The following is a 19,591-nucleotide window of genomic DNA, read 5'->3' as shown; positions in this document are numbered from 1 at the left end:
AAATAAAAATTTGAGGGGAAAAATCAGTTTAAAATAACTTCTCAATTTTTTTCACGTTTATTTTATTGTTTGAAACAATCTATTCAGGATTGAGTTGCTTTTTAAGATTCAGAATGATGATATATTTTACATTTATAAAAGAGTAAAGGCAATGCCCTTTCTTACCTACCGACTTGCAAAAAGTTCCAAATCACACCAAATCTCAATGTCATTGGGGATCCAAATCCTCTTATAAAAGGCTTGCAGGTTTAAACTGTAATCATTAATGGTTAGACACTTATTTGGGGCAAAACATCGTGCCTTGGTTTCAAGGTCCCTACTGAATCACCAGCACAGAAATAGTGGTAACAAGATCTTTAATTCTGCAGTTTTCACCCAAGCAGACAAGCTCCCTTGTGAGGCCCAGGCCCCTTGACATCCGGACTAAGTCTTTCTTTTCCTGATGGCTAAAGGTCTTTGATCATTTTCTGGTAAGCCGATTTAGCTTTTAACTCACAGTAGTCAAACGAATTTACCCGCCACCCGGCAGTTATGACTAAATCACGGTTTGGAGGGGGACCCGGAGGGTGGGCGGGAGATGGTTGGGGTGTGTGTGCGCGCGGCGGGGGGTGTTGACAGAAGGGTTTGTGTTTACGCCTGGATTCTATTTCTTCAGTTTTCCTCCTTTGTTAGTTTGAGCAGTTAGGATGGAAAATGGTTGGGTTGAGCGTGCTGGGGCAGAGAGCGCCGAGCAGAGGGCTGGAGCCGCAGTCCTTGCCCCTCCGTGGAGGTGAGGGAATCTTTGAGACATTGGGCGTTCCGGACCCCCATTACTTCGAACCATCCAGAGGCAGAGAATGGGCCCTGAGAGGCGCCCGCGAACGGGTAACTGGGCACATGGCATCAGGATTGGTGGTTGCCCTGGCTTTTCACCTTAGACCTAACCTAACGACCACCGCCCCGAACCCAGCAGCCTGAACCTGGAGGTCCCCAGTGGCAGCTCGGAGCCCCCAGCCAGGCCTAGCGGCTCGGCTATTGATTGGACGCCTACGCCTCCCGCCCCACCTTCCCATCCACCTCCCAGAACCGCTGCTTGTTTCCATTGGTCGTGATCGCTGCCAATCAGTCCACTGCTCACCTCCCCCAAACAGCCCGTCCGGCCGGCGCGTGCTAGGGAGGCGGGGCCTCGGGTTGGGGGCGGGGCCTCGGCGCAGGACGGCGCCGCAGCCTCTTCCAGCTCTGGCTCTGGACTGGAGCTCAGCATCCTCGCTGCAGCCGCCTCGGCTATTACACCTGGTCAGGTAAAGAAAGCCAGTCTTCTTCCCGGCCGTCTGCCCCATCTCTTCTTCCCGACCAATAGCTCCACCTCCCCTGGCTGCAGATTTCTGTCAAATCGGTTATGCCCCATACATTATCTCCCTCTCCTGCGTTGGCTCTTCAGAGCTTCCCCAACCAAGCTACTGGGAAGTGCCTTGATAGGCACCCCCGGGGGTTACCCCAAAGCTCCTCCCTACAGAACTCCTGCCACTAATTCTCAGGTCTTAGTTTCTGACCCGCCAGTGCAGTCTCATTCTTGGCTTGGCAAAGGAAAGACGGAAGGGTTGGAGGACTGGGGAGGGAAGGATGCAGTGCTTTATTTTGAAGCTGGAAGTGTTTAGCTTGGAGGTCGAGCACCGCAGTGGGATTGCATTGAGAACAAAATCGTTTAGTGATTATGATTGGCAATGATTAGAAGGATATCTGTTGCTGCTTTGTGCTCCTATTTATAGATTTTCGTCGTTTTCATCACCATCTTCTTCTTTCATCATCATCATCATCATCATCATCATCATCATCATCACCACCAGGACCACAACCATCAACAGCTTCTCTTCCTCCATCAGAGCTCTTCAGGTTCTGTAAAGGCAGCCTCTGTTCAGGCATGTAAGTGCTGGACCCCCCCGCCTTTTCCCCTAAATAGCAAGCAAAGCCCTTATCTCCTGAGGCCACAGCCAAGCCCTCAGTGAACTCAAGGACATGTAGTTGGAGAAGAGTGAGAGTGGGGTGGCAGTGATTTTCCTTATCCCCAGTTGCAGTTGAGATTGCCAAAGGAAAAGCAGTATTTTAATCATTCACATTTTGTCTTGATGACTCTGGAGAGTTTGACATTGGCATTCACACACTCCTGATGGGCTGAATGCAGAGTCTTGGACCTATCTATAGACCTGTGCAGTATGAGTATTTCAGTCATGGAGAGGTGAATGCCCAGACTTATACCATTAAGAGGGCCAGATCAAGCAGCAGAGCATCTAACTTTATCTCAGAGGGGCTCTAGTTACTACTGAAGCATGTTTCTTGTCCATGTTTACATAGGTGATATGTCTCATCATGTGCTATTCCACCTTGGGGGATGTGAGTTCCTGAGAGGGAGAATTAGGTTCGATTTCCCACACCAAATAGCAACTCATAGGCATATCACTGAGATTTGACAGTCATTGCTCAGTTGTTTCCAGGGCTTACTGCAAGATCTCTTGGGTTTCAGACTTACCAACCCTCTTTCAGGAAGAAAACTATAAAGTTGAGAATTGCATAATAAATTAACTGTCACTGTGAAAGATGTTGCCTTAAGAGTATTCTGTGAATCCTAGGTCTCCTTGATCAGAGATATCTAAACATTAATTCCCTTTCAACTGTGTTACAATCTAGTAGCAGAACCAAAAAGTAAAATGTTTTTAGAGAGACTGCAGTAACTAAGAAGTAGTGGCATCACGGGGTGGGGGGATATGATGGACAATGGTCAAGAGGCAGTATATCATAATGACTAAGCTCATAAACCTGTCAGACATAATTTGAAATTCTGGACCAGTCATTTACTAACTAAGTGATTTTGGCTCTTGAGCTTTAGTTTCTCATCTCTAAAATGGGAACAATATTATCTGCCTCATACAAGAAGTTGTGTGTATTAAAGAAAATAAAATAAGTAAAATGCTTAGTAATTACTGGCAAATAATAAGTGGAGAACTAATGTTAACTGCCATTAATGATATTAGCCAAAAGGGATAATAAAGACCTTAAAAGTGTGCATTCTTTCCTACTTAACTTTCCCCTTCCCTTTTAGGTCTCAGAGATAATGCAAAGGGGGATGGTAGTCTTCAGATTCCTCATAGGACTACATCTTGCAAGGGTGACACTGACTGAAGTCACATGTGTTGGGACAGAAATTTCTCTTACCAGCACGAGTCCTTATCAAGGTCTCAGTTAAGATGCAATAAAGATGCAGCTTTAGAGACAATTTCTGGGCCTCTGGGCCTATCTTAGGCTGTAGCTTTCTCACTGGATGCTCAGTGCACTGATTTAGTTAATTGTGCTTTTTATGGAATCATTAGTGAATGCATTGGCTTCTGCCCAGAGGAAGCCAAAGTGCTTTTCTTCAAATGTTCCTGGGAATTAAAGAAACTCTTAACTTGCCAACATGGAAGAACTTATATTTTACAGTATTTTTCTTTTCTAATATATTTCTCCTTATTCATATAGAAAATAGAAAGCAATCACTAAACATCTCTGTGGATCAATTCTCTCATTCTGAAAAGGCTATTAATAGTTCTATCCACTTGTGGAGGAGTATTTGAAATTTAGAGTATTTTTTTAGTTATATTAGTTAAGATCCTTTCTGATATATGGGATAGAAACTCAGCAGAAAAAAAATCTTATGCAAAAATAAGCATTTTTGGTTTTCTTCACTGAATAAAAGCAGATTCAAATGTCTGAATTTCCAAGCTGGTCTACCTACAGTTGGGTTTTAAGATTCAGAAACTTTCAAAGTTTCTGTCTCTTTGTCTCTTGATATTGTTTCTTCTATCTAGTTTGTTCTTTTTTTCTCTGTGTTGGCCTTATTCTTTTCTATCATAGACCCTGTCTTATCACCTTCGTAAGCTCTAGATTCACATCCTTCTAGCTTTGTTACCCAAGGACAGCTCCTTTCTCCTCCACCTCCAAAGTGAAAAATCCCAGAAAAGAAATCTGATTGATGAGGCCACGGTCACGATTGTAATCTGTATAGACTAAATGCTTTGACCAAGGGAATGGGGTTCAGTAGGTTCTATGATTTTCTGAGAGTAGGTTTCATATCCTGGTCTTCCTCCATGTGCAGACATATAGTTGATAGCACTATCCCCAAAGGAAGGGGAGTGAGAAGAGACTCTACTTTGATGTGATGATGCTAAACACCTTTGATAGAGGATGGAGAAGCCCACCTCTCTTACCACATATACCATGTCTCAAAGTCTAATCTTATGTTAAAGCTTTTGGCTTATGCATGTCCCAAGCTGTAGTGTTTCAAATGACCTTATCTTTAATGAGTTTTTAAATTAAAATTTTATTTGTGAAAATTCATCAGAGATATTTAATAACATGTAGTGATTCCACTGTTGGTAGTTGGATCATGTTTGGGAGTTATTCATAATCTGTTGTTGGGCCATAACCTTTAATAACAGTCATTATTTTTAGAGGTACATAGTCTCTATTAAAAAAGAAGCTTAATTCTCAGCAGGCTCCAACCTTCGTGTTGACAGAGTTACAGCTGTTAATCTGATTTGCTTGATCTTGCAAAGATGCTAAACCATGGGAATTGTGTTCTTGTATAGCAAATATAAGTTTGCACCAACAGGCTGGCCTTGTGAAGGAATTGACACATCCCTGAATTTGACGCCTGTGTTAAAGTGCTGATAAAGCAGTTATTTGCATGCCCTGTAAAATAATAATTACCATGATGGGAAGATGTAAAGAAAGCTACAAATTTCCTTACTTATCAACATGTAAAACAAAGATCTGGGGAATAAATATTTCTCTCTTATTTAGGATTTTAAAGTCCTGTCTAAGAGTATAAAAATTTCCCAGAGTAGTCCAGATTTCTGTCCTTCTCTAGGCATTGAACATATACTGCCTTAGTGATGTGTGGGTGTTGGGAGAAGGGAGAGGGCTGGTCCTCTTTGGGGCCTCCTTATCCTACCACTTTCCTGAAATGACCAATATTTCTGAAATTCTCTACAAGAAGCAGGCTTCTAGTTAAGTTTTTCCTCTTTTTAAACCTGTTTTTTTTAATAGCCTTACTGTAATCAAAACTGATTTCTTTTGTGTTCCTTCTTATTAAGACCATGCTTAGTTCTTTTTTCCAAAGTATAATAGATCATTACTAAAGATCAACACTCTCCAAATTAAACACTTTTTCTTTTGGTATTCCAAGTGACAAGATATTAGGAGAAATATTTTGAAGGTAGGCAGGATGCATCAGCATTTGTCTTGGCCATCAGGATCTGGACATTAATTGAGAAGGAGCAGACACTGCTAAAAGGCTGACTGGGGAGGGGAGATAAAAGCAGAGCAACCATTATGTGGCTACTCTAAGGGCCTAGTACTCTCATATCTTCCCTAGGCTTTTCATGTCAGATAAGAGTGCTCTAAGCTCTGCATGCTCTTATGAAAGAAGCACCTGGGTAACCAGAAGACTGATACTTTTAAAATCCATCAAAGAGAGCAATGCTATTGTTAGCCCATGTTTGCTCCATTTTTACCCACATAAGTTTTTATACATACTCATCCAGGTTCAGATGCTTTCTCTCATGAAATCCTTTGTGGAACATGGAAAGAAAAATACAGGTGTTTAAAAAAGAAAGAGAACCTGCCTCTTCAGTGGTCTACTCACTGTAGTAATTTTGGGGAACTGCAAAGTTTCCCAAACTTTGATATTTGCACAAATGAAGTTATGTGGAATTGGTTGAATGAATCACATCATTCATGTGACTGAGAACTCTTTTGAAGAGGACACATGTGATCATAGTACTGTCTCATGTTCCCCAAGAGCTTCTCTTCAGAATCCCAAGAACTCTTTCCAGGGTCTCAGTTTCTCTAAGTGCTACAGAGCAGAGTTTCTGCTCTTTAATGTTATAAAATTGATGAGCTAGGAAGGAGAAAGTATTTTGGAATAATTGCTGTCATTGTGTTTAATGGTATTTCTCCTCTTCCCATTGAATTACAACTTGGCAAATATTATGTTTAAATGTGTCCAGTGCCCAGGAGGCAGTAAATAAAATCTTTGCCACTGTTTCCAAAGGGTGCCTTGCTGCATTGAATCATTCACTAACTGGAAGCACAGCCTTGTGCATCCTAATAAAGTTGATTTCTCACCATTACACCACAGGGTCCATGTAACTTGTTGATGTTCTCTAATCTGAGAAAATTGTCCTCAAAGTCTATTCTAAGGGCAGCAGTGAGAATGAATTATATATCCCTCTTGTCCATCTTGGGCTTAATAAGAGTTAAGCTCCTTCCTTAGGTTACTTATTCTGCTCATAGCTCTTGACAATAGGCAAACGGTGCTCTGCTTCACCCATAGATGAGGAAGTCAGGACTCAGAGAGGCTAATGTGCTCAAGGGTATAGCTCTAAATGGAATCTGGATAGTATTTACCTGATTGGCTTGCATACTACTTTCTGTCTGTGTCCTAGTAAGCCACAGAGAACATTCCTGGCTTTAAATTTTATTGTTAAGCTTTCAAAGCAGGATAAACCATAAATATAGTGCAGTATTGTGGGTGTGGATCTAGTAAAAAGCAGGGGTTGCTTTTATTTAAGCATTAAAATGGTCATCCTTTCTCCTTTTAGATGAAGGCATCCACTTTAGAAAATTTTCTAAGCCTAGCTTATATTTGGAAAGCTTTGCAAATAATTTTTTTAAAAGCCCACAGATTTGCAGAAAATGGAATTCATCTACAAAATTGGCATCAGTCCTGTTCTCATTTGCTAGTGTCCTTATCTCCATTTATCTCTTTTCTTTTGTAGCATCATCAACATTTTACCTATAGAAAACAAGCAGGGCTTTTGTTCCCTCTCTTTTCTACCTATACAGCCGCCAAGTAAATATGATTAGAACACATCTCACATAACAGGGGGTATTGTCCTTGTGTTAAGGTCACTTTCTGATTTGCCTTAAGGTGGCCCTAATTTTAGGCTATGAAAACATAAGTTAATTTTTATGATTATTTGAAGAACTAAAATTCCAAAAAGCTGCAGTGTCTTAAGGAAAACTAGCATATTGATTGTTTTCAGAAATAATCAACGCTGTCTTAAACAGCAATATTTTGCATTTTACATCTTGGGTATAATTACTGTACTTAAATTATTCTCTATGTAGGTGACAAGATTTTTTTCTCATACATGGAGAATATTGAGAGGGGGAAACAAAAGTGATTTGCCCAAGGTCACACACATTCAGCTAAGAATAGATCCAGGTCACTGGACTCCCTGGGCTTTGTTCAGTACATCACTCAACTTGTCTTCAGGAAGTAATATCCCTGATGACTACAAAAAACAAAGAGGGCAATCAACTCCCAGACTCAGCTTTTGGGGCTTGGCTTTTTTGGGAGGGGATTTTTTTTTTTATCTTTGGTTGTAATCATAACATATCCATAGCTGCCAATTTGTATCACCATTTGTTAAATTCAAGAGCTTAATTAACATAATTTGTTAAGAAGAACAAAATTTTAAAATCAAGGGCAAATGACAAACTGGAGAGCCAGTGAAGACTCTAAAATGGCTGTGAAGGGAACCACTGCCCAAACCGCATCCGAGAAGGAAGAGGGGTCAGGGTAGATATTTATAAAGGAAGCAGGGCCTGTGTGCTCTCTTCTCTAGGGTCCTCAAGCCTCCCTCCCTCCATTTCTGATAACCCTGGGGAGATCATTCATATTTCATATTTCTTCAAGACTTTGCTTACCCATAAGTCTCTCTTTTTAAGTATCCTTCCAGAAATTCCTTATGTTGTTCTAGAAATTTAGGAGTTGAGAAAAAAAAATCTAGAAATATCCATGACTATTTCTCTTTTTCTCCTTGTCACACAGCTCTCCTGATGCAATAAGTATCAATTCTGATACTTGTCTTATGGGGAGGGGAGAGGTTCAAGCAAAAGGAGGGAATAAGGAGAAATAAGAATAAATAGATTAATGTCTCTGATCATTACTTTCCTTTAGAAATACAACAATTTGGGGGTTTTGTCTTGTTCACATCCGTTTTCCTTTCTCTAGGAATGACTTCAGTCTGCAGGCCTGGAGTCCCCTGTATGACACTGTCCCTGATCAAGACTAGTTAAACCAGGAATAGAGAGCTGATCCAACCTGGGCCACATCGCTTCTCTTTCCCAAGTTAGCGTTTTGGGTTGGAGGATTACAGTGACTAGGAGTCACTGGAGTTAAGTCATAGGGAGGGAGGTGCAGCAGGGGATGGCCTGTGAACCTCCTGCAGAGACCCTGGAGGCTCTACTTCCTGTTCCTCCTACTCTTGGCTTTCTACTCTTATTTCATGAAATTTTCCACAAATTTCATAAAATTAAATATGTCTGTTTTTTTTTTTAAGGTTTCCAAAACCAGTTTTAGTTGCTTGCAATCAGAATTTAAAAATAGTCTCCAAAGTTGCAAAGGCAGAAAACTATGGCAAAGGGGAAACTGAAACTCAAGATAGGTGAAGGGATAGTAAGATAATATCTAGCTATTTACGGTATGTTCATCTAATGATTTAAAGTGACAGTTGCATGAATTATATTTAATCCTGAAACAAATTTTGGCATTTTTTTAAAGGAACTGTTTTTAACTGTGGGTGCTACTTTGTAAAGTAAAACTGTTGATCACAGATAATAGTTGGATGATATGCAGGAATTTCCAAAAGTTTTATTGGTACATTATACATAATAGTGGGATTCATTATTGTATATTCACATAGCATAACTTAGTAAATTTAATTTCCTAGCCCCTCTTTTCACCCTCTCTACCTCCTTCCCCCTGGGTTCTGAGTCTGACTTATCTCACTTAGCATGATGTTTTCCAGTTCTATTCATTTATCGTCCATGACATAATTTCATTCTTCTTTATGGCTCAGTAAAACTCAACAGTATGTATACCACATTTTCTTTATCTAGTCATCCGTTGATAGGTACCTAGCCTGATTCCATAACTTGGTTTTTGTGAATTCTGCTATAAACATAAGTATGCATGTATAACTACAGTATGTTAATTTTAGTTATTTTGGACCAAGGATAACTGGGTCATATGGTGGTTCCATTTCTAATCTTTTGAGGAATCTCTATATTGCTTTACAAAGTAGGTGTACTAATTTGCAGTCCCACCAACAATATATAACTGTAGCATTTTCTCCATATCCTTGTCAGTATTTATTGTTATTTGTATTCTTGATGATTGCCATTCTGATTGGAATGAAATTAAATTTCAGTGTACTTTTTATTTGATACATAGGATCTTTAAGGATGAAAACTGTTGTATTTGAGAGCTTACTGAAGAGGTTGAGTGCTTTGGTCAGGATGATGTCTCAGGAAACAAGTTGGTTGGTGGTATTTAAAGGGCAATTAGTCAGAAGACAATATGGATTTACTCATTGCAGTTCTGAAAGTAAGAATAAACACTACTGGAAAGAAACAAATAAAAAGTACATTTTGGCTCAAAATAAGGGAAAAACTTTTACATTTAGAGGTGTCTGAAACGCCACGAAGGCTTCCTTCTGGGGTGGGTAACTCTTTGCTACAGAAGAATTATAAAGAATTTAAGGCAAGATGGGATGGCCATTCACGAGGGTTGCAATGAAAGAAAGTTCAGCTTTAGGAGATGGAATAGGATGGATAATGTCTGAGTTTTCTTTAAAGAAAGAACTCTATCATTTTCCTTGTGAATATCACTAACTCCTAGACTAGAAATGCACTTTAATACAGTGCAGTAATAGAGTTAAAGCACTTCACAAATAATTTTATGAAAAGTTTCTTCTTTCATTTATAAAAACACAGCATATAAACTTTCTTTGAGAGAAGACATTTCCCAAAAGTAAAAAAGCAAAAATATATTTTCTATTCTCTAAACTGGAATTTACAAAATTATCACAGCTAGTGGTTCACTGAAATTGAAAAATACCTTCTGTAATTTTAATGTAATAATTCAGAACTCAGCAGATTCTTTGAATTAGTCTAAGAAATAAATCAAAATACCAGGTTTTCTTTTTTTAATTATTGATAATTTATTTTGTATTGTCTGGAAAGCCTATAATGTATTTTATCAAACCTAAATAATTATTGATTATAATTTTATACAGTTACACAAATACAAATTATATCTGTATAATTGCATAAAGAAAAATGCTAAGAAAAATTCTGCAGTGGAAACAAAGTGTGCATCTTAAAATTAATGAAATGCCATATGTACATAAATACACTTTAAAGATTTATATAGTTAGTATCATCATGTGATGTACTGTACCTTGTTTTTTAAAAATGTGACAATATGTCTTGGAGAGCTTTCCATATCTGCGTATGTTGCCACCTCATTCTTTTTTTTAAATTTGTTCTTTTTAGATAAATATAACAGCAGAGTATTTTGACATACAATATATACATGGAGTATATCTTATCTAATTAGTATACCATTCTTGTGGTTGTACATGATGTGGAGTTTCACTGTGATGTATTCATATGTGAACATAGGAAAGTTATGTCCTATTTATTCTACTATCTTTCCTATCCTCCCTCCATTCCCTTCATTCCCCTTTGTCTAATCCATCAAACTTCTGTACTTCTCCCACCCATTCACATATCACAGAGAACATTCAGCCTTTGGATTTTGAGTATTGGCTTACATACTTTTAGTTTCCAACTCCATCCATTTACCAGCAAATGTCATAAAGTCATTCTTTTTGTGGCTTATTAATATTACATTGTATATATATACCACATTTTCTTTATCCATTCATCTGTTGAAGGGCATCTAGATTGTTTCTATAGCTTATCTGTTGTGAATTGTGCTGCTGTAAACATTGATGTGGCTGCATCATTGAGGTATGCTGATTTTTAACTTCTTTGGATATGTACTAAGGATTGGTATAATCAGGTCAAATGGTGGTTTCACTCCTAGTTTTTTGAGGAATCTTCTACTGCTTTTCAGAGTGGTTGTACCAATTTGCAGTCCCACCAGCAGTGCAGAATACCATACCAACTTTTCTCCCAAACTATTTCCCCAAAAACAAAAAAAGTTTCTGTGGTACCTTTTGCCAAACCTAAACAGGTAGCTCAGCTATTTCATCAACCAAACATCAGGTAGAAGCTAGGTTTAACATCTATGTCATTGCTATGTATTTCAGATTATTATTCCTTTCTAGGTCTAGATTATTCCAATTTGTTGTTTATGACAGCAAGCAAGTGTTGACATTCAATAATAATGTCTTAAACAGGAAGGGACAAGGAAAGCCACTGAGGTTGAAAATCCTTGTCTTCAAGACTCCAACAGACATAGTCTAACATCATGAAGCTTTTCATAATCTCTTAGTCTTAATGTAAAAACCCTAAAAAGTATAAACATATATGTGACCATTCGTTAGCTGTATATTTAAGTGGATTGGTTTATAAAGAGCAAAAGAAACCAATCTTTTCTGCCTGGAAAATGGGATTCTTAAAGTGATTTTAAAGATACCATTTGCAGCATAAGCAAAAAACACACTCTATTGTTTTTAGATGTAATTAAAAGAAACAATCATAAATGTGAAATAGAGATGTGAAATTATTTTAAAGAAATAATTTCTTTGCAACAAAAAATAAAAAATATATCAAGAATAAAATAACAATGATCTGTATTTCTGGTGGGAAGAATTAGCTACATCTTCAAATAATTTTACCTCATTTCAAGACATATTATTTCTTTAACAAAAATTCTCTATCTAAAAATAAATGATAATGATTTGGTTAAAAATAAATTAATATTGTCATTATGATGCTGTATTTGTAAATTACTTTGTCCTTTAAATGGATAATATCCATTTACTACCTTTTTGGGGATGATTAATGCCTTTGAATCTTCCTCCCCACCGCACCTCTTGAGTATTGCTAAATGTATTTTTATTTCTATATCATTCATTTTATTACTTTCTACCTTGTTCCATAAATATAATTTTAAGAGTTGTTCAGCGGTAACTCTATAATTACATGGCTTTCATACATATAACCTCCAGGTGTGATCTTGCTGCCCTTTACTTTCAGGTGTTTTACCTGCTGTTTGATAAGTATCAATCCACAACCTTAACAGCATCATTCATAATCCCCAGTACTCTGGGTCTCTGGAATTGTGTAAGTCATCATTATTCACTCACTAAGATGTTAGGCTGTGTACTTGGTGCCAGGTGTTACAGAACTTTAGAAATCCCATGCTTAGTAACAGTCTCTATTCTCAAGAGTGAGAGCAGCCCACATGTACTAAATTCCTGGTGTGTGAGCTCCATGACAGGTGTTTCATTATTTCTGTTTCCATTACAGGGCTGGCATTCCATAGACACTCAGTTAAGACATGATTAATTAAATAGGCCTCTATGTGTCACTATGGTAAGTGCCTTGAAGTTTGGATCTAAATTTGTCTCAACAACAAACTTATTAGATAGGCATTTATTATCTCCATTTTATAGATGAGAAAGCAGAGTCTCAATAAGTCATTTCCTAAAGTTATACAAAAGGGTTTTATTTTAAAACTCTTTCTGTTTTTATGATACCAGGCTTGGATTGTGTATGTTTGATTTAATAGAGGAAAGAGGCACATGCACTGCTGATTAAAACTCAGTGGAGTGAGTAATATAACAGTGTCTGTAGAGTCTATAGTTTAAGAGACTGCTTGATGTTGAATCTCCATTCTACCATGCATTAGCTATCTGACATCAAGCAAGTGCTTCCATTTCTCTAAGGCTTGGTTTTCTATCTGTAAAATGGGGTTATAGTGGGAGGATTAAATGAAACCATTCAGATGAAATGCTTACATAGTGCCTGTCTCAAGTTCTCAAGAAATAGTAGCTATTCCTATTATTTTTATAAAGTCTCAGGATGCTTAAGGGAAGGAATAATTTTCCACAACCTCCCCTCCCCCAGATTCCAGGGCAGGAGATATTTTTGCCTGTACTTTGTTGAAAGCACAGAACTTTATCAGGTGAAGGGTTGAAGGAGTCTTTGTAGAAAGAGAAACGTGAAACATGGAACCAGAGGTCCTGCTGAGATGCACAATATCTGCATTACCCTATGTAACTCCTGAAACTTACTTCTTTCACTGTGCTTCTAGAGAGTCTGCAAACAGGAGCATTTGTGTTCAGAGAGGCTGACTTGCAAATAGACCATCTTATCTTACTGGACCATCTTCCCATTGAGAAGGAGAATGAGTCAGTGTCTGTACCTCTCCAAGGAAACATGAGGTGACAGGGCAGTTTTGGGGCTATTGGTCCAGGAGGCTGGGGGCCATCCCAGGCCAGCGTAATAGCAACTGGTGGCCCTAAGAAGGAGCCTGCAGCCTAATGTTCTAGAACAGTGTTTCTCAAACTTCTCTTCATTGTTCTTTTCCTTTAGGCATTATTCACCTAATTATCTTCCCCTTGTGAAATGTTAGTACCACAGATAAACTGCTTATCCTTTTTATATTCTGTTTGCTTATCTCTGCTTTATACATTAAAAGAATACAATTGTCATCCCCTTCTGAGGACCATCTTGAATGAACAACATTTCTGAGGTCCCTTTTAGGCAATCTGCTCTCCTGTGGCTGACCTGAAGTTGAAGGAGCTCGCTGCTATGCTATAGAAGGCCACTCTGCTTTCAGTTGCACTTCCAATGATTCCTTCTAGAAAAGTAGTCTTGGAACTAACCTCTCAACTAGTCTCTCTGTGCCTCCTTGCCTGCCCTTTCATAGTCTATTTTCTATAAAGCAGCAGTTCAAGTGACCTTTTTAAAATGTAATTAGATCTTTTCTCTTCCCTGTGTTAAAACTCTCCAGTAGCTTCTCATTGGACTTAGGACAAAATTTAGACTTATGTCATGATCCGATTTCTGCCAGTCACTCCAAACTTATCAACTACTAGCTTGTGTGCGAGGGAGGTACTCTCATGGGCAGAATAAAGACATTGGATAGAAAGCCATGGGTATTTGCAGTGAGCAACTCTCTATGTGAAGGTGATATTTAGAGGATGTGGGTGGGTGCCAATAGCAGTGGCTACTGTTCGGGGCACAGAAGAGGGAATTTGTCTGCTCTGGGAAGTGAGAAGAGACATCTCTGAAATAGTGTCAGTTGATAAAACTCTGATATAAAAAATGTTTAGGAATGAAACTATGTGGAATATGCAAAAAATTTTTGGGAGAGAAAGAATGTAAAAGAGCAGTGGCAATCATTTTGTGCAGAAGGAATGGCATGTGTGGAACCCCCACAGCAGGAAGTTGTGGCCCGCATGTGAGCCACCAAAAGGTAACTGTCCCTGGGTGGTGCAAAATGAAGCTAGAAAAATAGATAAGGGTCTGACCACGTAGGGTCTTTCAGAATTTTAAGGGCTGATGTCTATCTTAAGAGCAAGACACTGAAAGGTTTTGACTATGTGACTGAGGAGGTAACACGGCAAGACTCTTTGTTTTGAAAAGATTGTTCTTCTTACATTGGGGACAAGTAGAGAATCTACAAGTTTGGAACAAATTTGAAGTGGCAGGTTATCACTGGCACTGGTTTGCCTGGACTTCGATGGTTTTAGCACAGAAAGTTCTGCCTTCTGGAAACTCTTCCATCATGCAAACCAGCATATTGGTGTACTGTGCAGTGTGCAGGTGAAAGGTCATGGTTCTCTCATGGAAAATGTAAGATCTTCTCTTCCCAAGTCTCACTCAGGAAGGAATAGGGTCAGAATCGTGATTCCCTAGTCTAAAAACCCCTTTGAAATGGCTTCCCCACATATATAAGCAACAGGCAACCTGGCAATATCCCCTTCTCCCCTGTGCAAATTGCTTCAGGTAAACCTTGATTATTTTTTCTATGCAGGCCTGGTGGCATCACGATTTTGACATCTCAACGCCTGAAGCTTGCCCAAGCGGAGGCCAATCTAGGTAAGAAGGTGGACCCATGGCTGGTCCCTTTGGCTCATGGTCAAGCTACACTCTGGTCCTGGGCTTCTCTGCAATGTCTTTCTCCTAGCTTCCTGGTTGTAGCCTTGTCTCACATTTTTATGCCTCCAGTTCCAATAAAGCTTGCTGCCTACCCATGATGTGTTCAAGAGCACATTCAGGTATACCAGGGAGCTAGGAGAAAGGCATTTCAGAGATGTCTCTTCTCACTTCCCATGAAGTGAATATTTCCACTCCTAGATTTCCAAAGCTGCTTCTCCTGTCCACACACTTATCTAACTCTTCCTACTTTTTTCTGGCCACCCAAGGCAATCAAAAAGAGATGAAGGAGTAAAACTGCTGCTTCTACTCCTAACATAACTGTGCTCACTGTGTGCCAGGCACTCTTAAAAGCATTACCTATATATTTGTTAATATCAGTATTAATAAGTGAATCCCTCCTTGGACAAATTTTTACTGAGATCTTGCAATTTTCTAGTTAATCACCAACACTAGATATTGCAGTGGAAAAACTCTTTTCTGATGATTACATTCTAGTTTGGGAAGAGACAGAGAACTATAAGTATATGATGTGACACATGACAAGTTCTGTGGAGCCAGATACATCAGAGAAAGGGACTTGAGAATGATGTTGGCCAGGGGCATTGTTTCATATCAGGTGCCAAGGAAGCCTTTCTAATGATGATACATCATTTCAGCAGATACCTGCAGGTAGCCTGATACTGAGTCATAAAGATTCTGGGGCAGTTCAGGTAAAGGGAACTGTAAAAATATATTTTAAAATTTATGTTGGAATCTTGAAATCATAGCTTTTATTTTTCACTTCAGGGACAAGTCAAGTTTTCATAAATCCATTTCCCTACCCCTGTTTAGTATCTGGGAACATTTAAAAAATCTTTTTTTAAAATGATTTTTACATTCCCTATTGACATTTTAACTTGATTGTTGGTGGAATTTTGATTATCAATCTAGTCTTTGATTCTTGAACTTAACTTTTTTTTCTACTGATGGGGAGCTGATTTTGCTCCTGATAATGATTTTATCATCTATTTTATTGTTGGGATTTTTAGAAAGTAAAGCTCAAGTTATTGTTATCATTAATCATTCATGATAACCACAAATAATATCATGCTTGAATTTTCAGGCAAAGGCACACGTTGATTTTATATCTTAAAATAATGCTATTTTAATCCACTGTTTATTTTACATCTGCTGTCTTTAAAGGGTGTACTACAGGGAACACAAAGATGGTAGTGATGATAGTCCCTCCTTTTAAGGAACTTTTGATTAGATAGGAAAAATATACTATGAAAAGTTCATTGGCAATAGGAAGCAGAGTGCATTGGGATTCCATTCCTGGATAATGAGGGTCTAGAGCACATAATAATACTTGCAATTATTTATATCACTCTTACTATATAGAACCACATACTATGTTCTAGTTACAAATGAGCTATCAGACAGCATTATTTGCTATATTTTAGGGATGAGAAACTGAAACACAAAAAAATTACATAGCTATCTTAGGTTAGCATGCTAAGTGGAAGAACAAGGATTTGAACTTAGGCAGTTGTAGGTGCTAACACTGTGCTGAGGAGTGGGAGAGAGGATACTCTGGTCCTTTACAGTGTGAAGCATGGAGCACAAAGTCTGATTTCATGGACATGGTTGGAATTGAGCCAATCATTGTGACAGAGATGGCCAAACGGGTTGGAGACCCAGAAAGACATATGGAACATCATAAACTGATTAGACCAAAAGATAAAAGCCCTACAAGGCCTCAAATTGGAGATTTTTCTTTTATACATGGTCCAGGAGGGAGTGGTTACTGGAGGGAGTCATTAAATGACTTCATTGCCTGTCATTCTTTTTTTTAAATTTCATGTGGTACATGTTAAGTGTCAAAGTATTTGGACCAAAGCAGGGGAAGGAGCCTGAGAAGTGTTGAGGTGGGGGAGAGGTGACTGTGGCCTGGGTTTCACTTAAATTAGCAATGATTGTTTATAAATGAAAGTGGAAATAATATGCCTTGATTAATTCACTCATTTTCACCCATGTTAATTTTATATAAAGTGCCATTACTTATTTTCAGTACTTTCATTTGCTGTTCTTCTGGTTCTGGTGTTCCTAATGAAGGTTTGGCTTTTTTCCCTCTATATAGCTTAATTTGTCATACCATTTAATTTGCCTGTTTCCTCCCCTTACGGTTTTGTTGTGTCTTTTGACTCTATATATCTGGGTTCTGATCCCATGTGCCCTGAATTTACTGTCTATCTGGAGAGGTGATTTGGTGAGTGGTCTCTGTTCTCTGCAGGAGGATTATGGAATTGTACTGTAAATAGAGTAAAAGGTTATTTTACAGATGAGAACCCTGATGTGAAGAGAGGTTAGTGATTAGCAAAGCCACACTTGAGTCCAAGGCTTCTGACTCTGAATATGTTGCTTTTTCCTCAGTCGGTGCTGAAGGGACACTATGTCATGTGAAGACTAATAAGTTCCAGACCAGTTGTACATGGGTGGAGACTCCATATTCTATAACTTAAGGAAGAGGAGTTAGAAAAGGAGAGACTCTGTCTTCTGAATGAGACTGGTGACCCTGTCAGTCCTGTAAAGGTTCTTGAGAACCTAGCTCTGGTCAGACTACCTAAGTTCCAATCCCAGTTCAGCCATTTCTACCTGTGACACCACAGACAAGGTCCCTACCCTCTCTATGACTCATTTTCTTCCTTTTAAAATGGGAACAATAATATTACCTATCTTATGGAATTTTTTATGAAAATTGTGTTAAAACATGTAAAACCCTCAGAAGAATGGCCAGTATACATGGCAAGTGATCAATAGGTGATAGTAATTATCTTAACTATTTAAAGACAGAGTATTTCTTCATCTTTCGATTAAGAACCAATGCTTAAAAATACCTTTGATATCACTAAGTAGCGTTTTGGCTGCAGGCAGCAGGGGAAGGACCTCATTAATGCCAGGAAGACCCTGTCAGTGCCTCTTCTGTTTAAGTGAAGCTGGAGTTCTTTTCATTAAATGACTTCATTGCCTGTCATTCTTTTTTTTAAATTTCATATTTTTTATTTATGTAATTTTTTTATTTATATATGACAGCAGAATGCATTACAATTCTTATTACATATATAGAGCACAATTTTTCATATCTCTGGTTGTATACATAGTATATTCACACCAATTCATGTCTTCATACATGTACTTTGGAGAGTAATGATCATCACATTCCACCATCATTAATTACCCCATGCCCCTCCCTTCCCTCCAACCCCTCTGCCCTATCTAGAGTTCATCTATTCCTCCCATGCTCCCTCTCCCTATCCCTCTATGAATCAGCCTTCTTATATCAAAGAAAACATTCAGCATTTGTTTTTTTGGAATTGGCTAACTTCACTTAGCATTATCTTCTCTAACTCCATCCATTTACCTGCAAATGCCATGATTTTATTCTCTTTTATTGCTGAGTAAAATTCCATTGTGTATATATGCCACTTTTTTTAAACCATTCATCTATTGAAAGGCATCTAGGTTGGTTCCATGGTTTAGCTATTGCGAACTGTGCTGCTATAAACATTGATGTGGCTGTGTTCCTGTAGTATGCTGTTTTTAAATCCTTTGGGTTTAGATCGAGGGTGGTTTTGATTTGCATTTCTCTAATTGCTAGTGATCATGAACACTTCTTCATGTATTTATTAATTGATTATACATCAACTTCTGAGAAGTGTCTCTTCAGGTTTTTGGCCCATTTATTATTTGGGTTATTTGGTTTTTTTTTTTTTTTTTTTGAGTTATTTATATACCCTAGTGATTAGTACAGCCTGTCATTCTTCATCGACAGCATGACCTTGAAAATGAGAATATCACATGATGGCTAATACATTTAATCAAAAGCTAAATGGCTTGTAACTGGTCATATTTTGAGAATGAATTTTCTTAGGGACAGAAAGAAAGTATTACAACTAAGGGAAATGAAATGTGAAAAGGCTGATTAGAGATGCTTAAAGACAGACTATCCAACTAGAACAGTGCAGAGGAGAATGCCTGACACATAACGGGCACCTCATGAGTGATTTTTAAATGGAAAATATACCATTTGTTCTGGTGTTCCTCCAACTAGCTATTTCTCTCAAACCACCCTCAGTGAAGTCTGTGTGTCTCACATTTTTACATGCTAATCTTGATAGAATTTTCAAATAAATTGCTTATTTAAATAAGCTAATGTTTATGAGATTCCTTCAAAAACTTATAAGGCACTGTGCAATTTTGAGGCACTGTACCCAGTGGTCACATTCAGTTCAACTTTGATAATAGTAAATATTTCATATTTCAACACATTTGAGAGGATTCATATATGGGTCAAAATTTCTTACATGATTTTTTTACATCCATGTGAAAAATTCTAAGTCTGTGTGTTGCGGGGGATGCAGTGGTATTTTTCAGGGTGTCTGTGCTTTGCTGTGTACTAAATTTTTGCTGTGCTATTCACCTAGCAGTTGTCAGGACACAAATATAGAGCAAGGACCATGTAAAGTGTTCTGTGTTTGATTTCTAAAGACACTTCTTTTTTTTTTTAGTTAGCTATTTTGCTGACCAAAAGATCTGACAAGAACAATTAGGGAAGGAAAAGTTTATTTGGAGGCTCATGGTTTCAGAGATCTTAGTCCATAGACAT

General features: G+C 38.3%; 1 protein-coding gene across 15 annotated transcripts in view; it reads left to right on the top strand.

The window, feature by feature from the left end:
* Positions 1-1,162: 1,162 nt before the first annotated feature.
* The window catches only part of Fmn1 (formin 1), a 395,944-nt gene continuing 377,515 nt past the window's right edge, over positions 1,163-19,591 (top strand). For 9 of the 15 annotated variants that reach the window (XR_013438865.1, XR_005729027.2, XR_013438864.1 and 6 more), the window contains exons 1-3: positions 1,163-1,280; positions 1,749-1,902; positions 14,822-14,886. Coding sequence is in view for 2 of the 15 variants with exons in the window: in XM_040274270.2 (XP_040130204.2) it covers positions 1,901-1,902; positions 14,822-14,886 (67 nt within the window). In the remaining 13 variants the exon portion in view is untranslated. Of the gene's footprint in view, positions 1,281-1,748; positions 1,903-14,821; positions 14,887-19,591 lie in introns of those variants that run through there. The other 6 variants (XM_040274270.2, XM_040274267.2, XM_078049877.1 and 3 more) reach the window with 5 other exon arrangements.

The sequence above is a fragment of the Ictidomys tridecemlineatus genome, chromosome 5, assembly GCF_052094955.1.
Source record: "Ictidomys tridecemlineatus isolate mIctTri1 chromosome 5, mIctTri1.hap1, whole genome shotgun sequence".
Classification (NCBI taxonomy): Eukaryota; Metazoa; Chordata; class Mammalia; order Rodentia; family Sciuridae; genus Ictidomys; species Ictidomys tridecemlineatus.
This window is presented reverse-complemented; position numbering and strand designations above follow the sequence as displayed.